The 20562-nt window shown below is 50.7% G+C and overlaps 6 protein-coding genes across 6 annotated transcripts; 3 read left to right on the top strand and 3 right to left on the bottom strand.

Moving 5' to 3' along the window:
- Nucleotides 1–238: 238 nt before the first annotated feature.
- Nucleotides 239–4501, bottom strand: LOC1270768 (transketolase-like protein 2). The gene is made up of 4 exons (XM_309488.5): nt 3986–4501; nt 1247–2618; nt 949–1175; nt 239–861 (listed from the first exon to the last, which is right to left on the bottom strand). The coding sequence occupies exons 1-4, from the start codon at nt 4090–4092 to the stop codon at nt 684–686; spliced, it is 1884 nt and encodes a 627-aa protein (XP_309488.4). The 5' UTR covers nt 4093–4501; the 3' UTR covers nt 239–683.
- Nucleotides 4502–5268: 767 nt separating this feature from the next.
- On the top strand, nt 5269–7599 carry LOC1270769 (syntaxin-18). Its single transcript, XM_309489.5, has 3 exons — nt 5269–6249; nt 6312–6837; nt 6939–7599. The coding sequence occupies exons 1-2, from the start codon at nt 5422–5424 to the stop codon at nt 6498–6500; spliced, it is 1017 nt and encodes a 338-aa protein (XP_309489.5). The 5' UTR covers nt 5269–5421; the 3' UTR covers nt 6501–6837; nt 6939–7599.
- On the top strand, nt 6941–7402 carry LOC1270770 (cytochrome c oxidase subunit 5A, mitochondrial). Its single transcript, XM_061656632.1, has one exon. It carries the CDS (start codon nt 6941–6943, stop codon nt 7400–7402), a length of 462 nt encoding a protein of 153 aa, XP_061512616.1.
- Nucleotides 7600–8391: 792 nt separating the features above from the next.
- On the bottom strand, nt 8392–10248 carry LOC1270771 (kynurenine aminotransferase). The gene is made up of 3 exons (XM_309491.6): nt 9849–10248; nt 9376–9763; nt 8392–9307 (listed from the first exon to the last, which is right to left on the bottom strand). The coding sequence occupies exons 1-3, from the start codon at nt 9977–9979 to the stop codon at nt 8477–8479; spliced, it is 1350 nt and encodes a 449-aa protein (XP_309491.5). The 5' UTR covers nt 9980–10248; the 3' UTR covers nt 8392–8476.
- A 1195-nt stretch (nt 10249–11443) lies between these two features.
- LOC1270772 (uncharacterized protein CG16817) lies at nt 11444–14183 on the top strand. Its single transcript, XM_309492.5, has 4 exons — nt 11444–11947; nt 12607–12690; nt 12908–13173; nt 13243–14183. Exons 1-4 carry the CDS (start codon nt 11919–11921, stop codon nt 13374–13376), a joined length of 513 nt encoding a protein of 170 aa, XP_309492.5. The 5' UTR covers nt 11444–11918; the 3' UTR covers nt 13377–14183.
- Nucleotides 14184–15252: 1069 nt separating this feature from the next.
- LOC1270773 (importin-9) lies at nt 15253–20192 on the bottom strand. The gene is made up of 7 exons (XM_061662727.1): nt 19919–20192; nt 19600–19853; nt 19086–19518; nt 18205–19012; nt 17968–18133; nt 15776–16937; nt 15253–15690 (listed from the first exon to the last, which is right to left on the bottom strand). Exons 1-7 carry the CDS (start codon nt 20040–20042, stop codon nt 15485–15487), a joined length of 3153 nt encoding a protein of 1050 aa, XP_061518711.1. The 5' UTR covers nt 20043–20192; the 3' UTR covers nt 15253–15484.
- Nucleotides 20193–20562: the final 370 nt, after the last annotated feature.

Below are 20562 nucleotides of genomic sequence, written 5' to 3'. Positions count from 1 at the left end.
TGCTTGTGATCAGGCATTTTATTTCGTTGTTTTTTGTCTTTCAACTTCGTCCGATTCTGGACGACTCCGTGCGACTCCGACACCGAAAGATACCTGGCAAGTCTGGCCGATCCGGGAAAATACTGGGAGGATTTTTGCCAATTTTATCCATGAATCAAATACGAACTGTCCCTGAAATAGAAACAAACGTGGTTTTTCTCAAATTTACACACCGCAAACGCATTTGTGTTAGAAATGATTAAGTTTGTCACAATTTTATTGTACGCGATATAGTTTGCGCAACTGCGCTCTCGAAGGACAACGACACAACGTTTATCCCTTCCCTCCTTCATTGTCTTTTTTGTTTATATCCCGGATATGATGATGATGGGGCCAGCACAATTTACAATGTATGACACTGGAAATGCATAGAGGAATAACAGCAGTAACCATGTTACTGAACATAAAGAAAAACACGTCCATTAATTCGTAATCCCGATACAAAAAAGCGCCCACAGTCCAGTAGTAGTAATAGTAGTAGAAGTGGCAAAAACATTATGAAGCGGATTAAGGTAAAAAACGGCAAACAAAAATCAAAAAATCAAAAATTAGAAAAGAAAATCACGATCAACATGATCGGGCAAAGATTCCAAACGCGCCACGTGTGCGCGAGCGCTCAACAAACACCCGCCCTGCCGGCCACTTTACATCTTAATGATCTCCTGCACGGCGGCCGCAACGGAACGTGCCGAAATGCCAAACATATCGACGAGCACGGTGGGCGGTCCGGAGCGGGGCAACTTGTCCACGCCGAGATGCTTCACGACAAAGTTGCGCTGTTCGGCCAGGGCAGACAGGACCGCCTCGCCAAGGCCACCTTGTCTGTGTGCAGACGGGAAGAGGAAAAAGAAAGGGATATTATTAGAAAACTGTAAACAAAATAGGTTCTTAAGATGGTCATGAACTTACTTGTAGTGATCCTCGACGACGACGACACGTCCACCGCACTGGGCACCATGCTTGATGATACCTTCCTGGTCGAGGGGTTTCACCGTGAACGGATCGATGACGCGACAGTGAATGCCGCTCTTCTCCAGCTCCTCGGCAGCCTTCAGCGCTTCGTACAGCGTGATACCGGCACCGATGAGCAGTACCGAATCGTTGGCGTTTTGCTTCACCACCTTACACTTTCCAATCTGTAGCGAAACCAGGATAACATTTTAAGTATATTTTATAGTGCCTCACACAACCCACACCCACACCGTACCTCGAATTTCTCGTTGTTCTCATAGATGACGGCAGTGTTCGGGCGCGACGTACGGATAAAGCACACGCCTGGCGTGTTGGCGGCCATCTCAACCGCACGCTCCGTGCTGACGGCATCCGCCGGATAGAACACGGTGCTGCCCGGGATCGCCCGGAACATCGCAATGTCCTCCAGGCCCATCTGGCTCGGGCCGTCCTCGCCGATGCTCACGCCACAGTGCGAGCCGACAAAGTTAACGTTCGTCTGCGAGATCGCACCCATGCGGATCTGGTCGAACGCACGCGTGAAGAACGTGGCAAAGGTGGACACGAACGCCACGGTCCGGTCACGGCACGCCGCCCCAATCGCCACCCCGACCAGATTCTGCTCCGCGATGAAGCACTCGATGAAGCGCTCCGGGAACGCTTTGCGCAGCTTGTCCGAGTAGGTCGAGTTCTTCGTGTCACCGTCCAGCGCAATGACGCGATCGTTGTTCATCGCGATCTTGGCCAGCGCGGTACCGTAGGCAAGTCGCGTTGCCACCTGCTCCCCCTTCTGGTACGCTGGCGGGGTGGCCAATTCCACCCCCTTGATGCTGACCTTCGGGGCGCTCTCCTTCTGCGGTGACGGTGGCGCCAGCGCGATCGGTCCCGGGTTGCGGATTTGCTTCTGCAGATGCGCCACCACGTCGGCGGCCGCATCGCCCAGCGGCTTGCCGTGCCAGTTCTCCAGATCCTCGATGTTCGGGAAGTGCTTGCCCTTGTACGTCTTGGCGATGATGGCCGTGGGCCGGTCGGTCGTGGACGCCGCCTCGAAGAACGCCTTGCACAGCTCCTCCACGTCGTGCCCGTCGACGACGATCGCGTTGAAGCCGAACGCGTCCAGCCGCTTGCGGTACACCTCCATCTGGTGCTGCAGCGAGGTCGCTTCCGACTGGCCGAGCCGGTTCACGTCGAAGATAACGCACAGGTTGTTCAGCTTGTAGTAGCCGGCAAAGTGCAGCGACTCCCAGATCGAACCTTCGGCCGACTCACCGTCCCCGACCAGCACGTACGTGCGGTAGTCCGCCTTGTCGAGGTTCTTGCCGACGTACGCCATGCCGCAGGCGACGGCCACCCCCTGCCCGAGCGAGCCCGTGCCCACATCGATAAAGTTGAGGCGCGGCGTCGGATGGCCCTCCAGATCCGAGTCGATCTTGCGCAGATTCATCAGATCCTCGACCGGGAACAGGCCAGCCTCGGCCCAGGCCGCGTACAGGATGGGGGCCGCGTGACCCTTCGACAGGATGAACCGGTCGGAGGAGGGATCGCGTGGAGCAGAGAGTTTGTACCGCATCGTGTTGAAGAACAGCACCGACATGATTTCCGCAATCGACGCACATGATGTCGGGTGGCTGTGAGGGGGGATGGGTGATGGGGTAAGAAAGAGACGCCATGAGGGTGTGTCATAAAAATAGCTAACCAAGCAGTGGAGATAAAATATCTATTCGCTTTACAAACATCAAATCAAACAACTGATCTCAAGAGTGTAGTCAACCGGGCGAGCCGCGTGCTCTCTATCGCCGCACGTAACGCTTGAAGGCGTTACAACAACGGAAAGCAAACCGAAAAGAAGCACCCATCAGCGTCTTATCCCAAGACCGGCGGACCGGCGGGATGTGGCGCGAGACGCGACGCAGGACAAGCGTTCGGTTATCAATTGTTTATACTTGACTCACTGAATTTATTTTGCTCTTTTTGCAACCGTTTATGACAACCTTGAGCAACGTAATCGAAGCATGCACGGAAGAGCAAAGACACACACAAACGACAGCGGGCACCTTGCGTCATTTACTGTGTACCCTGAGGTTTTTTTTCTTCTTCCTTCGCCGTTGTTTGCCACATACTCCGTGGCCACATGTGTGCGTGTGTGTGTACGGTACATTATTCCAGCCACCGACTTCAATGACTCGAAAACATGTCGAAAGGTGCCCAGCAGTGTGGCATACGTTTGACCTCTTTCTGACCTTCGAAAAAAAAATGATTTGAGCCCCGTCGGGCGCAGCACCACGTCAGAGGCGATCAGAGGGCTGCTTCGATCGAACGATCGGTGGAGCTTTCCGACTCGCACTGGAGTTTCGATTTCGGCGTTAGGTGTACGACATTCTAAAATAAAGCATGCCGCGCCAACGCGCACTCGCTGTCGCGCCTTTCACCACCACCATTTGGCTGCTGGTCGGAGAAGGCCGCATGGCGCACGAATAGGACCGCGCGCGGCGCTGCCTAGGCTTCGAGAGCAAATCCGTTCATCAATCGGCGACCCTGTAATGCCTGTAATGTCACGTGCGACAAGCGGGGAAAGGGGTAGAGATAGAGAGAGAGGAAGGGTATCGATTTGACCTGCACCATGGGGTGCGTGTTTCACTGAGATCGAGCCTCTCTCTCTCTCTGTGATCTCATTTTGTTTTCTTGTCCTCCGCCGTCGCACGTGGTACCCCTACAAACCATGGGCAAAAACATGTTCCCTTGCCCCGGTCCTCATGCGAAACCGGCATCCGCCAGCATCAGTAAAAACAGAGACCCTTCTTTCTCCCCCCGCCAGTCCGGTTGCGAAAGTTGCGCGAGAAAGCCGGCACACGGTGAAAGGGTTCATGTTTTCTTCCCCTTTTCTTTAGGTTCGCCCTCCTCTTCGTATGGCTACACGCATCAGCTCCACTTTGTCACCAGCATTTTGCAGCCATTTTATCTCCCCACCCAGCCGCCCGCTTCTTCCCTTACTTACCCAGACTTTGACGCTTGCGTTGCGTTGATCGAATCGATACGCAGCTTGTGAGCGATATCCTTCAGCTCCTGGATGGTTTTGGCTTCCGGCTTGTGATAGGTCGGCATGTTGGTGTCGGCTTTTCTGGTCACTGGGTAAGGGGCAAATGGCAATATCAAAGGAGTCCGCGAGCGCACTGTCGAGTTCGTTCTCACTTCGATGGAGTTTTAACCTCTACTAAACGACCCTTTCGCGTGCGGTGCCTATCTCGCCGTCGCTCCAGAGCTTGCTCCGTACAGTGAGCGACACGCGATGGAGCCCATCGATGGTCGAGGTTTTCACGCAACCGTTCTAGTTCATGCAATGTTTCGTGCACGAAAGGAATGGCTTTTCTTTAAATAATTCAAACACGAAGCAGATATGAATATTTACAGCCATTAAAGCCCTTTTGGAGCCTACTACCGCGGTGTCACATTCCGAGCGAGACGCACTGTACAGGTTCCAGCGCCACGGAACCAACACCACGCTGATTCCGTTCGCCCTCTCCGTACACACGATTTGCCGGTTTGGGCGTAATCACAACTACTAGCGCAATACGGCGACTGGTGATAAAAAAAGAATCCAAATTTACATTGCTCCGTCGCCACAGCCGGCAACTGAAGGGAGGAAGAGGCTATTTACGAAAGCGTGTTTTTGGAGTTTCGAGACGATATTCAACTTCTGCGGAATTGATGCGTTTTAGCGATAATTTTAGGATTTAAAGCCTTCCCAGGAACGTCGGCGTCCTATTTATAATCACTCACAGACGGTGCAGATTTTAATGGTAGGCATTAATTAGTAATGCTTTTAAATCGTGCAACAGCTGTTTTTAGCCCTTGGAAAAGGTCTGAACAATGCAATCATTTGTTTGAACAGGAATTTGATTTCTTCCCGCAATTTGGCCACGAAAATATGACTCTATTTTTGCACGGTATGGTATTTGATAAGGCGAAAACAGCGGAAAGTACAAAAAGGAAAATAAAAAGATGTTGTAAACGACGATTATCTCAATTTGTTGGCAAATCATGACTAAACTTATTGCTTCTAGGAAAATGCACGCAGAAAATTATTAATAATAAGAGATAATTGCTAATTTTGCTGTAAAATTAGCAAATACTGCAAATACTGTAAACAAATCATTGAAGCATTTTGTAACTAAATTTTATCCAAAATAACAAAACACAAATCCATCCTCAGATGCTCGTTCGCCACTGTGTTGCTCTATCCAACTTCAATCTCTGTAGAAGCGGCTCTAAACGCGCTCCACTTTCACACGGAGCCCGTGGCACACGTAAACAATCTCTCTCTCCCTCGTCATGACACGGATGTTTTGATTGCTGCACCATAGAGTGAAAAAACACGGCAGTAATTCCCCCGGGTGGCGGTGTCGTGCCTCGTCCCCATCCTCAACCACAACGATGGACATTACGTCCCTCTTCAAGGCATCCGTGAAAACGGTCCGGCTGAAGCTGCCCCCGCAGAGCGTCGCCCCGCTGGACAAGAACCGGATACTGCAGAAAAAGAAACCGACGCCGGAGGTATGGGGCAAGGCGAAAACGCTGAAGCAGCAGGTAACGCTGCTGCGGAACTTTCTGATCGAAAACCGGGCGGCCTACATGCAGCTGGCGGAGCATCTGAAGAATTCCGCCCCGCAGATGACGAACGAGGAGCGCGATCTGATCGACCGGGAGACGGAAAGTACGCTGGCGGACGCGGGTACGCTGATAGCGGGCCTGAGGCACGAGTGTGCCGAGCTGAAGGCGGACCGGCAGGTGAAGGAGTTCCTCGGCCTGGTGGTGGACAGCCTGTTCGAGTACGCGAACGGGATACGCAGGATTGCCCAGGAGCAGAAACAGTTCCGCCAGCGGCGCCAGATGGAAACGATGCACTACATTAAGCTGCAGCCGAAGATGAAAACCGACCCGTACACGAAACCGCTCGAGGCGGTACCGTCGGAAAGGGAGGCGGTGGCAACCGCGGCGGTGGTCACTCCGGCAAGGACCGGGGACAGCTTGGACAGTTCGCGCAGCGCCGATAAAACGATGACACAAACGGTGGAAGACATGCAGGACAGCAGCATGTACGAGGAGTACGAAAGCACCGACCTTAGCCCGGAGGACATACAGATGTTCGAGTCGGAAAACATCCAGCTGTACAACGAGCTGAAGGGGCTGTCGGAAGAGGTGGAGCAAATCCAGCGCAATGTGGCCGATATTACGCAGCTGCAGGATATCTTCACCGAGAAGGTAAAGGAAGGGAGTGTTGTGAACTTCTTCCACATGGGCTTACCCGTTTGTTTTATTCGTAGATAACGCTGCAAAACACGGACATCGATCGGATCGCGACGAACGTAATAGGCACGACGGAAAACATGAACGACGCGAACGAACAGATCAAGCAGGCGATCCAGCGCAACGCGGGGCTACGGGTGTGGGTACTTTTCTTTTTTATTGTGATGTCCTTTACGTTACTGTTTTTGGATTGGTATAATGATTAAAAAAGGGGGAAAAGACGTAAAAGTAAATTATTTAAGGCAATAAATGCGGTTAAAGCGATTAGATTAGCAATTCAAAATAGGGGAAAAATCGTTTCATTTCCCAACGAGCCATCAGCTGTTGCACCAAGGTTTAGACAGCGAAAAGGCCTTTTCGGGCGATGTTTCAATCTGCGCAAGCCTTTTCTCCTCTCTGCTTGACAACCGTGTCAGGGTGGCTGTCAAAAGTTGCTCGGTCGCAAAAGAAAAAGGGTGCAAAATTTGCCTTGCTTTCGATTACTTAACACTCACACTATCGGGTGCAAGTTTTTCCTCCGTCGTTCCGGTGATTAAATATCGAGTGAGTGCATTTTGTTTGTCGATTCCGTGGTTCACCTCGTTTCCCTGCAGCACAATTGATTGATTTCGTTTTTCCTCCCCCTTCCACGTACCCGCTCCCAGAGATGCTCCGTTTTGCGGCTGGCCGTGTGCTGGGCGGACTTCGCAGCGCCGCTGGGCTGAAGAGCAGCCAACCGATGGTGGGTGCGATGGTGGTGCGCCACTCGCACAGCAACGAGACGGACGAGGAGTTCGACAAACGCTACGAGGCGTACTTCAGCCGGCCGGAGATCGATGGCTGGGAAGCCCGCAAGGCGATGAACGATCTGCTCGGCATGGATCTGGTGCCGGAGCCGAAAATCATCGTGTCCGCGCTGAAGGCTTGCCGCCGCCTGAACGACTACGCGCTGGCCGTCCGCTTCCTGGAGGGCGTGAAGGACAAGTGCGGTGACAAGACGAACGAAATCTACCCGTATCTGCTGCAGGAAATTCGCCCGACGCTGACCGAGCTCGGCATCGACACGCCGGAAGAGCTGGGCTACGATCAGCCCGAACTGGCACTGAAATCGGTGTACGATATGCACTAAAAGCGGAATGCCCCGGTCGTCGTCGTCGATGTGTGAGATGAGGAGCGGCGTGTGTGTGTGCGGTACGTGTGCGGTAGCCTCTGACGCCCCCAAAACCCCCAACCCCTTGGCGGGGGACCGGAAGGGGCTTAGTCGTGGTCGTTTTGTCAATAATAAATAAATACACAGAGCCCAGCTGTTACATAATTGGACAACAATTCGGTCTGTGGTTTATTGCTACTAATTATCGGTTCCGATTACATGACTATTCTGGGAGTCACGAACCACAATAGGGGTTCTCCCGGATGCAAGGTCACTGACTAGTCCTGGAGCTAGTATTCCCAGTTTTGAAACGGATATCAAAATACATCTCAGTTCAGGATATGATAAGGAACCGAGATTCGACCCAAGAATTGTTACTCTAAATACTGAAGTCCTGGAACAGATCCTGGATTTATCTCAGACCTAGAACTGGTAAAGGTCGATATTCCAGGCTCAAGAACAAACTCAGAAGGTATCTTTGGATGATTAAGCTCATCCTGATACTAAATCCCTGTTTTAGTACTGATTTCAAGCATGTATCGTCCCTGGATTTGCTCCTGAACTTAAACTATTGGAGCGGATCCTGCATTAAGTGCATAACCAGACTCAGACACAAATCCCGAACGTTTCCAATAATTGAGCACTTCCGAAACCTATATTCCTGTCGTGAGACTTATCCCAAACCTGAACTAGATTGGTCCTGGAATTGATTCATTCTCTTACCCGGTGCAAGAACTAACACCGGGTCTATCTGATAATTGAACTTGATCGGAACATGTCCCTGTCCGAAGACCCAATATTGGATTAGATCCTTATCCTAACCCGGTCCAGGGACGGAATTTGAACCTATCGCTGTCCTAGAACAGTAGCTGATAGGATATCCACAGCAAGCAAAAAAGTGAAAGAAATTCTGGAAGAAATCCCATCGACTTCAGAGATAAATTTCATAAATTTAGAAGAAGAAACTGTTCAATTAGTAACCAAAAATGGCAATGTATTTTTTGCTGGCTCTATTTCCAATCATCACGTGCAGCTATCATTGCCCTCACGTGTCTAGTTGGACTTGGTCCTGTTCTTCCACTCGCTCAGAATGTTCGCCGCACGCTCGAGCGTATCGTCCCGCTTGAAGAAGCAATAGCGCACATAGTCCTCCCCGAGCGGTTTGTGCTCGTCGTTGTAAAATGCGGACGGCGGAATGCCCTGCAAACCGACCGTCTTGGTCATCCACTTGGTGAAGCGATAGTCCCGCTGCGCATCCGTCTCCTGTGACAGGTCCATCTTATCGGCAAGCTTCGACCAGTCCGCCACCATGAAGTAGCCACCCTGCGGAATGGTCGGATGCATACCGATGTCCTCCAAAAATCGGGCCATATAGTCGCGCTTCGCAATCAGCTCGGTCGAGATGCTGTTAAAGTAGCACTCCGGGCTGGACAGTTGGTTCAGCTCCTTCTCGAACCCGACCGCGATCGCTTCCTGGATCGGGGTGGCACACGTGTACACACAGTTCTGGTGTACCATCTGCAGGTTGCGCATCAGACTGGCCGGCCCGTAAGCCCATCCGATCTTCCAACCCGTCAGCGAGAACGTTTTGCCAGCCGAACCGATCGTGATCGTGCGCTCCCACATGTCGGGCAGGGTGCAGATGCGCACGTGCTGGTACGGCGCGTACACCATGTGCTCGTACACCTCGTCCGAGACGCACAGGACGTTCCACTGCTTGCACAGGTCCGCTATCATCTGCAGCTCCTGCCGGCTCATGACCTTCCCCAGTGGATTGTGGGGCGTATTGACGATGATCATTTTCGTCTTCTCGTTAAACAACTTCGCGAGCTCTAGCGGGTCCAGCTTCCAGTCCTCGGACGATATCGTACGCCCGGTGACAGTCTACAGAGAAGGAGGAATTGTTAATTAAAACAACAAAACAGGAATATAAATCTTGAGATGTAAATTACCGGAACGAGCGGGATGAATCTAGCCACACCTCCGGCCGCTTTCACCATCGGCTCGTAGCAGTCAAAGAACGGTTCGATGATAATGACCTCGTCGCCTTGATCGACGTGACCTTGAATCGTGGCATACAGCGCTTCGTACGCCCCAACCGTCACCAGCACTTCGTTCAGCGGGTCGATGGTGCGGCCCACCAGCCCCGAGTACATCCGGCTCAGTGCTTGCACGAGCCGCGGATGGCCAAACCCGCGCGTGTACTGGTTGGCCAGCGGGTCCGGACTGTTGGCGGCCGAGGCCAGCGCATCCAGCGCATACTTCGGTGCATGGTAGTCCGGGAAACCTTGCCCCAGGTTCAGCGGTTTGTATTGCAGCGCCAACTGGATGTACTCAACCCTGTGGAAGAGGAAAGCAAAACGAATTTCACCACAAGCTGCCCCACAACCTGTTGAGTACGGACACTGTTCCCCCCCATTCTTACCACACACTCTTGGTCGCGCCCTGGTAGCGCGCTGGAAGGTCAAACTTATTTGTTGACATCGTTCTGGCCGGCAGTGCGCGAATGTACTGACGAGCAAAGTGCCCCAGGAACGCAGCCCGTTGACAGAGCATTAGACAAAGTGTGTTTATATGGCGAATCTCTCAGCAAAGGGGGAGGGAATGGAAGAATGTGATTACAGAAAAACACAAAAAAGAAAAACCTGAAAAACCACTCGAACCGCCACACAACCAAACGTCCGAGCGCCTGGCATTAGACGGGCGCGCAACTATCTTCGCTATTATCAACGTCGTCATCGCGATGCGGTAGACCACTTGCGGTTTTTTTTTTGTTCGTCTTCCTTCTTTGCCTTGCCCGTGTGCGTGCTGTGCGTGGCGGCTTATCTTTGCGTTGAAATGCGAGAACACGAGTTGAAATCTGTTTAAACAAAGTCAAGAGCGTATGGAGATTTTTTTCAGCGCACAATGAACTCTCTTTACCAGTTGTAACAAAATTAAAACGGCAACGTGATCGATTTCGAGATACAGGAGATCCAAGAACTGAAACCGAATAAATTTCGGGAGCCAGGAACTGTTGTGGTTTATTTGGAACTGGTTCCGAATTCATATCGGATCAGGAACATAAGTTCCGAATCTATATCGGTCCTGTAACGGATTTTAAACCTACACAATTTCTGGTACAGATCCTGAACTTTTCTCGAAGCTGGTGTAGATCGGGAATCTTGAACAGTTCCCCAACTCAAACTGGTCCCGGAAGTGTTCCCAAACCTCTCCAGGAATTTGATACTTTTCCCCAAATCATATCAGTTCTGCAACACGTTCCCAATCCTATGCCAGTACAGGAGCAGATCCTGAACCTGCTCTGATTCTGTTTCACTACTGGAACTGGAATCGGAAACAGCCCAAAAATTCATGTTAGTTAAGGAACTGGCTTCAAACGTACTCGGCTTAAATGTAAAATCTGGAACTGTACCAAAAATTATATCGGTCCTGGAACTGCTCTTGGAGCAAAGAAAGCACCTGTTCCGGTCTTTGAACTGATCCGGAATCATACTGAATCTGAATTGATTCCGAATCTATACTGGAACATGAAAAGGTGTCCGAACACTGTATCTGTTGAAGTTTCAACTGTTCCGAAACCTGGAACAATTTCTGAACCTGATCCGGCCATGAAACTGATTCTGATTTTTTTTTATTCAGGAGAAACGGTCCAAAAAGGCCGTATTGGTTCTGATTTATTTTTATAATTCCTGGCAGAAATTCAAGAAAAATAACTGAAATTAATTGTTTAAGTAACTTATTAGAGAAAATTGATTGCTTTTTAGACGAATTATGAGCCATTTGTATTGCATAAAAATCACGCAAATGTGCACAACAGTCCGAATTATCAGGAAACCCGCAGCTATTGTTCTTTCCTTCCATGTGCACAGCATCAAGCATGTGCTTTTGTTTCCATTCAATTCCCGGAATTTTGTTCCACTTCTCCAACCGTCCATGAGCGTTTTTTTTTCTTCGCCATGCTACACGTCCCAACAGACGCTAAGTACAGAACTCACCCACCATAAACACCAATCGATCGCAACGGGATTCAGCACTTCCATCACGTATGCCTTTGCAAAGTTGTTTTCCTGCACAGCGGCAAGCTTACGCTTGGAGCGAAAGCTACGAGCAGGCATCGAAAATTCACGAACAATCCGGCAGGGGTCAAAAATGCACGTGCTCGGAGTTGAGTTTGAGTGATTGATTCCCCACCTCTGCACAAGCGCGCACACACGCACATGAACATACACATTCTGTCAGCGGTGAAGCGGCGAAGAGCAGAAAACTTGACGGTCTTTTCGGCGATAAAAACGTTCTAGCGCAAGGTTTCGAGCTCCTCCCCCCCTGTGCGTGTGTGTTGGAGCGGAAGTCCTGGTTTTTGCAGTCGCTTGCATCGTGTTTTTCTCTACCCGTTGCCTCCCCGTGACGGACGAAGTGCAAACAGCCGTAGCTAGCGGTGTGCTCGTGTGTTTCGCTTGGCGTGCAAAATCTAACCTATTCGACGGAAGTTTTTATGACAAAGGATATGACTTCGGAAGCAGCGTAAGTAGGGTTGGATTTTTTGTGTGTGGCGGAGCTGCCTCCATCTACTCTTCACCCTCTCCACAGAGGTGCGGCTAAAATACGCTCCTCGTAACGCGATATAAAACAACGAGGTTGCGCCCATCATTGCTAGGATGTGTCCCCTCCTTCCCCTGTGTATGTACGTGTGTGTGTGTTTGTGCGTGCATGTGTTTTCTCGTTGCCAGTCATTCTTCTCCACGCAAATTCTCATTAAACCCAGCGCTCCCCCTCCCCTCGCACCCCTTGTCCGTTTCTTGTTTGACCCGGCGTCCATTTTTATCGATTTCCCCCGTGTCGCGTGTGTACGCCTCTTGACGGTGCCGTGGCTATGGCGCAAAGCGCACGGCAGACGAGAATGGCAAAAGGGCGGCAAAGGTTGTGTGGCGCGCGACGTAAAGGTTGTAACCTGCGGACGGGTTGCGTCGGCCGCTTGTCGCCGGGTGTGAAAAAGAATGAAACAAACACGGACACACATTACCACACACACGCAGACACGGAGTGAAAGAGGTCATACTTTTCCGCTGGTCGCGGCGAGACATAAAGAATCGTTTTTTTTCTTCCCAAATTTCTAATTGAGGCTTTTTTTTGCATTTTCTTTTCCGGCTCGCGTTGCATTCCATTTTCTACCCGGCCCACAGTGTACCACCGCCGGCCGTCTGGGCCCAACGAAGCGATGTCATCTTCCTCACCCTCAACGTAGAATGCAGCGACCCGGTGTACAAGTAAGTGGTGTAGCTATAGTAACAGCAACGGCGGTTTACGAGCAGAGCCGGCCGCCGTACAAAAATAGTGTAGTGCGCGGTGTGTGTGTGCCACTCGCTCGGTCCCGTATCACGGCAACGATCGCATTGACGACTACCATCGTGTGTGCGTGTTTGTGGTCTTTTTTCATGTTTTATTTCTTTTCATGTTTTCCTCTCTGTTTCACACCTCCACCAGATTCACCGAAGACTCGATGAGCTTCACCGGCGTGGGCAAACCGGAGGGCAAAAAGTACGAGCTGAACGTGGAGTTTTTCAGTAAAATCAACCCGGACAAGGTGGCGTCGAAAAACATCAAGCGCTGCATCGAGTTCGTCATTGCCAAGGCGGAGCCGCAGGAAACCTACTGGCCCCGGCTGCTGAAGGACAAGACCAAGCCCCACTGGCTGAAGGTGGACTTTAACCGATGGGAGGACGAGGGCTCCAACGACGAGGAAGGTGGTGGTAAGTAGTGTGGACCTTTGGAGGCATGGAGACAAACGGTTTACGCCCCTCTTATTTTCCTATTTCCAGCCGACCAGATGGACCTTATGCAGATGCTAAACGCTTCCCAGAACAGTAACAAACTTTCCTTCGACGATCTAAGCGACGAACCGGAAGGCGAAGACTCGGACGACGAGAGCATTCCCGGGCTGACGGATTCTTAAGCCGCTGGTAGTGGTGGTGGTGGAGGTGATGGTGGTGTTGGTGTGTGTGTCCAAAGGTGCGCGCGGTCGGTCATCTCACTTCCGCCGTGTTAGCTGCTGCTGCCGGTGCGCTGCCGCCCCCTATCCCCCCTCCCCGTGTTTTCCGCGTTATGTCAAATAGTATGTACCGCGAAAGTTGTAGCATTTTAAGCCATCTGTTTAAAATTAGCCATTTCCTGCTCCTTCCTTCCCGTTTTTTTCCCCTCTCCCACTCCGGTTCTCTAGCTGTGTTGACTCTCTAGGGGGTTTCCCGGAGTCGGTGTGGGGGAAAAAAGGGGTGTTGGGGGGAGTTTGGAGAGGGATAGCCGGCACTCCCGACAGCAGAAGGCGCACTCAATACAAACACAGGACACACACTAACACACTCTCACATACACAGTTCATAGCAAGGGTTAGAGGTTAAACAACAAAGGATCAAAACAGCCGATGGATGGCGCACTCTCTCGTTCGTCACTCCACCTGGTGGTAGAATGAGGGAAAATGGCGGAAAAATCAGCAGCAGAAAGGTAGAAGAAACAACACCATCACCCACACACAACATCCCCCCGCTCGCTCCTAAGTGGTTTCCTTCGCCGCGGTGTAGCGAACGAACGAAGGAAAAATAATGGGAGAACGAAAATGGAGTGGAGAGTGTTCCAGACACAATAATACACTATAGAAATTAATCCTTAAATAACCGAGCGGACAAAACTCAAGTATGCAGATAACAAACAAACAAAACAAAAAATACAACCAAATGGAGTTTTGGGACGAGAAAGATAAAAACAACACGCAATAATCGTGGCGCATTTTTTTTGTGGTCGGGTTTGAGGGAGACATGTGCGGGCGGCCGGGCGACAGTGGTTTCCGAAATTCAAATGTTCTCCCTTTGTTTCCTTTATTTCCGCTTTATCAGTCAGCAAGCAGTAACAATACACACCGTGGTTGGTAGTATGTAGTAGGCAACGCGAGTAAAAGCATTTTGTTTGGTTTATCTCCATAGATTTAAAAATCAGTCATTCGACACGCACAAACACACACACACCTACGATCCGGGTGTGATTTAGTGTTGGGTAGAAGCTGATTCAGATTCATGCATCCGAATAAATTTTTGAAATGATTCAATGATTCTTAATTTCGACTCAAAGACTCATGAATTACGAAAGATTCTAGGATCTCCAAAGATTCATGAATCTCGAAAGATTCACGAGTAACCTACGTGATCATGTCAGCCTATACAGGCTTTCGGGACTTCTTGGCAAGTACCACACAGCCGCATAGTTTGTTTTGCTACGGGGAGACGGTCCATGCGAGGCTTGAACCCACGACATCGCCCGGATCGACGGAATTGCTCAAATTCAATATTTTGATAGATTCATGAATCCTTGGAGATATATGGAATTTCTGAATATTTGAATTTATAGGGTTTCTCGCGATTTATTGGTTGGTTCCCACAATTTGTTTGATGTGTTCCCACGATTTTTTGGCGTTTCCCAGAATTTTTTTTTGTTCAATTGTATTGATATCTAATTGGACGATACCAATAAATAATGGGAACAGACCAAAAATCTATGGGACACGATGAATAAATCGTGAGATGAGTCCAACAAATTATGGGAACCGATCAATAAATCGTGGGAAATCCTGTATAAATCCTTTAGATTCATGAATTCTTGGATATCTTTCATGAAGCCTTGGAGATCTTTCATGAATTCTTTGAGATCTTTCATAAATCCTTGGAGATCTATCATGAATCCTGAATCTTTTATGTATCGATTCGAGATTCGAATTACTCATCACTGAAGATTCATATGAATGATTCTCAACGAAAGATTCATGAAACCCAACACTAGTGTGATTGCTACGCGCATATGTAATGTATATTTTCGAAAATAGAATCACAACATAGAATTCAAAAACTGCGTTTCTGCGTTTATAATATATCTGCCGTGGTGAGAGTTGCTTCTAGAGTTCAAAACAAAAGCGCCTTATTAGATAGTAATGAAATGAATGATGTACGTGTGTGTTGTGTAGATTTGGATGTAACTGGAGGAAGAGGAGGCGTTTGACGCCACACACCGGTACCATCGTTACATCGAAGGGATGTTGAACGTTTGCAGGATGTTCTTCTCCGTCTCGTCGATCTTCTCCAGGAAGGCGCGGAAGTTCTCGTGCTGGCTGAAGCTCTCGATGAACTTGGTCAGATACTCCATCGTGTCGCACTGGAAGATGGGGTCGTTCATCAGCTCCGCCATCAGCTGCCGGTCGTCTTCGTCCTCTTCCTCGTCCTCGTCGCCTGTGAAGAAAGCAAACGGTTTGGGTTGTCTCGGTATATCATTCAAGTCTCGGTTATTTTTTTTTAGTTTGCCCAGGCATCTTACCGTCATCCATGTGGGTCAGCAGCGTCAGGAACGACATCTTGCCACCGTCGCCACTGACCTCGTCCGCCGCTTCCTCGTCGCTCGAGCTGTTCGCTTCGTCCCCGCTGTCGGTGTTTTTGTTGAGCGCGTCCTTCGCCTCCCGCAGGCTGGCCAGCTCGTGCAGCAGCAGCTTGAAAATCTTCACCAGCACCGGCGTATCGACCCACACCATCGGTGTTTTGGCGCTGGCCGACCGTGTGCGCCGTCCGGTGTTGCCCGCAGCGCCGGACGGTGTTGTGGCCGGCACCTGCTCCTTTATCATGACCGTGTTCAACCGATCGTCTTTGGTGGTGACACCGTGCTCGAACAGCTTGCACAGGGCCAGCGTCGTCACCTTACGCTCGTACTGCCCGTAGAACAGATGCTGCCGGCTGAGCCAGTTCGCCAGCACGAAGCTCATGGCCGTTTCACCGGTCGGCCCTGGGACCGTGCTAAGGAAGTTCATGACCGCATCGAGCTGCAACAGTATCAGGTGGGCAAAGATGGTGACCAAGCTCATGATCACGTTCAGGCTCTTCACCAGCTGCATCTTGCTGAGCACCGCTTTGAGCAGCAGATCGACCGAATCGCCCAGCAAGTTGCCCACCTTCGTAATGATCGTAATGACCAGCCGGCCAATGAACGAGGCGGTCGATTCCGTGTTCATCGGGTTCAGCAGCATCGTCGTGACCTGCAGCACATAGTTCAGCCCTTCCCCATTTTTGTAGCGACAGATTTGTTCGGGCGCGATGGCCAAAAACGAACGCAAACACTCACCGCCCGCCTGCATCACCGAATGGTCCTCGGTGCGCAGGATGCAGTGGACGGCCGATGGGAAGGCGCTCTCAATCATTGCATCGCTCAATGGCGCCTGCGAGTACTTGACGAGCGTCTGCAGCACGTCCAGCGCAATGTCGGGCGCGAGCGTCTGCTGATCGCCACCCTGATCGTGGTTCAGGATGCTTACGAGCGTCGGGATGATGCGATCCTGCAGCGGCAGCAGGCAGAACGGATTTTGCGACAGTATCTTCAGCACATCCTGCACCATCTCGACCAGAAACCGGTCGTCGTGGAACTTCTGGAAGACGGTCATCGTAACGGTGATTACCTTCGGGCACAGCGTGGCCGTTACGTTCACATCGAACTGTAAAGGATGTGGGGGAAGAAAAATTATTGTTATCGATGACATTTCTCGAAATCGGACCTACTCGATTCCGATTCCGTGCTCGGATTCAAGTCCGGAACTGATTCCGATGCTGGAATCTATTCCCATTCCGGAGCCGATTTTGAAGTAGACTCCGGAGCCGATTCTGGAGTCGACTCCGAATTCAGAATCGATTCCGGAATCAGAATCGGTTCCGGCATCAGAATCGGCTCCGGAATCGGAATCGACTTGGGAATCGCAATATGCTCCGGAAAAGGAATCAGAATTGATTCAAGATTTGAAATTAGGTCCGGAATGAGAATCAGTTCTTGAATTGAAATAAAATGCTACAGAAGCGATTTTGAAGTTGATTCCGAATTGGGAATCGATCCCGGAATCAGAATCGGCTTCGGAAACGGAATCGACCTGGGAATCACAATTTGCTCCGGAAACGGAATCAACAATTGGAATTGGCTCCGGAATGAGAATCAGTTTTTGAATTTAAATAAGAAGTTCCAGAAGCGAAATCAATTCGGAAATCTCCATGAGAATGGATCGTTAACAAGTAAATTTAGATTTTTTACGGCTATCAATACTTAACATCATTAGACATTAATGTCTACTCTTTTGGAGATGCCGAAACTGATTCCGATTGCGAAGCCGATTAAGATTCCAGCACCGATCCCGGAACCAATCCCGGAGCCGATTCCGGGACCAATTTAGGGACCAATTCTGACTCCGTATCCGATTCCGGAATTTAGAAATGCCGAAACTGACCAATTCCGGAGCCGATTCCAAAATCGATTCCGGAAGCTAATTCTAGATCTACTATCCGGAATCGATTCCATAAAACATCGGAGCTTCTTTTTCTATTTGGCGTAACGTCCTACGCGGACATGCTGGCCTGTATAGGCTTTCGAGGCTTAAGACTTAAAACATCGGAGCTAGCCGGAATCGATTCCGACGAAAGCATCATTTCTCCCATCACTAGACATTTCCAACTGTAAAGCAGTACGTCATCGTTACTAACCGAAATTATTGCACTAAGAGCTTCCAGAAACAGACCGAGCACGGTGTTTTGTGACTGCTCGAACAGTCCTACCAGCCCGTCGAAAAAGTTTTCCAGCTTGGACATGATCAGGACGTGGCGTTCATCCTTGTTGTCCTTCAGGTTGCTACAAAAGCCATAAATTGCTCTACAAAAAAAGGAAAATGGTTGCGATTGTTATTAAAATTTTCCAAACCCCGTTCCCGTTTTCCATCTTACCGTGCCGCCATAATTCTCAGCACGATCGGCTTATCCATCGACAGGCTGTCCACCGTTACGTTCACGATCTGCTCCATGAACGGCTGGCGCAGGATGTCACACTCGCAGAACCGGCTCAGCAGCCACAGGCAGCGGCCGAGCAGGTACGGCGACGCCTGGCTCTCCATCAGCATCTTGATCAGCGCCAAATACTGTCCCATATCGAAGCTGGCCGGACTTTCCACGATCATATCCTTAAACGAGCCGACCGCCAGCATCGACGACTCGTGGATCTTCCACCAGTGCGGATTGCCCGCGTTTCGGTCCACCTCCGCCACGGCACTGTGCTTGCCGAGCGCCTCCGTGAAGCAGGGCAGCAGCTGCTGCTCATACTCGCGCCCCACAATCAGCAGCACATCGTGCGCCGTCACCCGTATCGTAAACTCCACGCCCTGTTCGTCCTCATCGTCGACAAACTTTTCCGGATCTTCCAGCCACTGTTGGGCCTGCTCCTCCGTAATTTGCATGTACAGCACGGTAATGTAGACGAGATCGGTCAGCACGTTCACGATCGCCGCCTTGTACTTCTTCATCTCGATGATCGTGTGCACAAACTCGAATATTTGCAATATCATCTGCGTGAAATCTTCCACCCCATCGTCATCGCCGTCCTGGTCGGTGCCGTTAAACGGGGCGGCTTCGCTTTCGTTCACCACGACTTTCACGTAAAAGTCGGCCAGCTGCGTCAGCAGCTGCCAGATCGTGGGCAGGATCGTTCCGACGTACGGTTGCACGAACTTTGACATGTCCGATATCATGTACTTGAGGACTGAAATGCGGTAAAAAGCGGAAACGGATACGTTAAAAAACGGTTGCACGGGTCGACTAGTGCCTCTACGTACTTTTAATGATTTGCGTTTTCAGCTGAAAGCTACTGTGCGGACCGTTCGGTGCGGTTAGGCCCTCGATCAGCCGTTGCATAAAGTTCGGCAGCACCGGATTGAGGATGGCCGACTTTTCCTGGCGCGTCTCAATGTTCGTGTTGATGCTGCGCAGCAGCGAGTACAGTATCTCCACCGCGTACTTGCGCGCCGTCACGCTGTACTGGTTGGCGGCGGTAAAGATTCGGTACACCTCGGAAAGGATAAGCGGCGCCACCTCGCCCACCTGCCGGTCCAGCTCGAGCGTAAACTCGACCAGCACCTTCATCGCGCCGTCGACCGAGTTTTCCGTGCCGCTGAGACACTTGACGATCACGTCGAACAGTTCCTGCCAATCGCCCGGCCAATCGTACAGCGCAATGTTTGCTATGCAGTAGGCGACGACGGATCGAATCTAAAGGGGGAAAGGGAGGTGAAGTATAAGCATCGTCTTGTGAGCATTGCTTACTCTACGTCACAATCGGGAACAGCTTACCTTGCTGTTTTGATCGTACAGTCCTTCCGGCAGGATTTGTTTGATCCGGCGCTTCGCCTCATCGTTCACCAGCAGGGCAGGGGTGGCCCCGGCATCAATTGCCGGCAGGTCACCGGCACCACCTTCCTCCACCACATCGCCTCCATCCGCCCAGCAATCGTTCACGTACTGTTTCAGCATCACTGAGGCAAGCTGCCGTAAGCCGATGTGCAGCTGTTGATCGATCGTAAACTCGGCCAACAGGACGCCATACCCTGCGGGAAGAAATGAACGGACCGAGAGTGAAAGGGGAACTGGTGTAGATCGCACCAGTACGTACATTCGGTGAATTTGAGCTGTGCCAACCGGGCCTCGGCCGACTTCCGCTGGTCCGAGTCGGGATGCAGTATCTTCTGCAGCTCCTCAAACATCGCCTGCTTGACGGCGTCCGAGTTTTGGGCCATTGTTTTCTGGGGGAGGCACGGCACCGGTGTACAAGCGTGTGTTTACTTGCAAAACGCAGAGGAAAAAGAGAGAGCCTCGTGGAGTTTTTGCAATCAAAACAATATTTTCCCGGCTTTTCACGGCATGCTTCTGTCAACTGGCTGTCAGCTCCGGCCTGTCGGTTGGAAAACGTTTGCACCCAATGAACAAAATTACATTATATGACCAAGTTTACCATAACATGCACTTACTTACTTATCTGGCGCTACCACCGCTTTGCGGTCTTGGCTTGCCTTAGAAATGTCCGAAACTGCTCACGGTCTCGCACCTTCGTCTGTCAGTCCATTATCTCGGCCTTAATGGCGTACCCCAAGTGCCACAAATCCACTAAACGACCACTAAACGGCTTCTAAACGACTCAAGCACTCTACTTAAACGGAATATAGAAAGACTTCGTTTAGCAGACGGCAAACGACTCATGCATTCTAAAAACAGCGAAAAAACTGGTGGCGCTCTCTGTTGGTGGGATACCCCAACCAG

Source organism: Anopheles gambiae, chromosome 3 (assembly GCF_943734735.2).
Source record: "Anopheles gambiae chromosome 3, idAnoGambNW_F1_1, whole genome shotgun sequence".
Lineage (NCBI taxonomy): Eukaryota > Metazoa > Arthropoda > Insecta > Diptera > Culicidae > Anopheles > Anopheles gambiae.
This window is presented reverse-complemented; position numbering and strand designations above follow the sequence as displayed.

Coding starts and splice junctions, on each gene's coding strand:
- LOC1270768 (XM_309488.5), bottom strand. CDS start 4,092: ATGCCGACCTATCACAAGCCGGAAGCCAAAACCATCCAGGAGCTGAAG. Junction 1,176..1,246: donor AGAACAACGAGAAATTCGAG/GTACGGTGTGGG, acceptor GTTTCGCTACAG/ATTGGAAAGTGTAAGGTGGT. Junction 862..948: donor GTCGTCGAGGATCACTACAA/GTAAGTTCATGA, acceptor GTCTGCACACAG/ACAAGGTGGCCTTGGCGAGG.
- LOC1270769 (XM_309489.5), top strand. CDS start 5,422: ATGGACATTACGTCCCTCTTCAAGGCATCCGTGAAAACGGTCCGGCTG. Junction 6,250..6,311: donor AGGATATCTTCACCGAGAAG/GTAAAGGAAGGG, acceptor TTTTATTCGTAG/ATAACGCTGCAAAACACGGA.
- LOC1270771 (XM_309491.6), bottom strand. CDS start 9,979: ATGCTCTGTCAACGGGCTGCGTTCCTGGGGCACTTTGCTCGTCAGTAC. Junction 9,764..9,848: donor GGCGCGACCAAGAGTGTGTG/GTAAGAATGGGG, acceptor CCTCTTCCACAG/GGTTGAGTACATCCAGTTGG. Junction 9,308..9,375: donor GATTCATCCCGCTCGTTCCG/GTAATTTACATC, acceptor CCTTCTCTGTAG/ACTGTCACCGGGCGTACGAT.
- LOC1270773 (XM_061662727.1), bottom strand. CDS start 20,042: ATGGCCCAAAACTCGGACGCCGTCAAGCAGGCGATGTTTGAGGAGCTG. Junction 16,938..17,967: donor CTCTTAGTGCAATAATTTCG/GTTAGTAACGAT, acceptor CATCCTTTACAG/TTCGATGTGAACGTAACGGC. Junction 15,691..15,775: donor GCTGACCCACATGGATGACG/GTAAGATGCCTG, acceptor CTTTCTTCACAG/GCGACGAGGACGAGGAAGAG.
- LOC1270772 (XM_309492.5), top strand. CDS start 11,919: ATGACAAAGGATATGACTTCGGAAGCAGC. Junction 11,948..12,606: donor GATATGACTTCGGAAGCAGC/GTAAGTAGGGTT, acceptor CCCGGCCCACAG/TGTACCACCGCCGGCCGTCT. Junction 12,691..12,907: donor TGCAGCGACCCGGTGTACAA/GTAAGTGGTGTA, acceptor CACCTCCACCAG/ATTCACCGAAGACTCGATGA.
- LOC1270770 (XM_061656632.1), top strand. CDS start 6,941: ATGCTCCGTTTTGCGGCTGGCCGTGTGCTGGGCGGACTTCGCAGCGCC.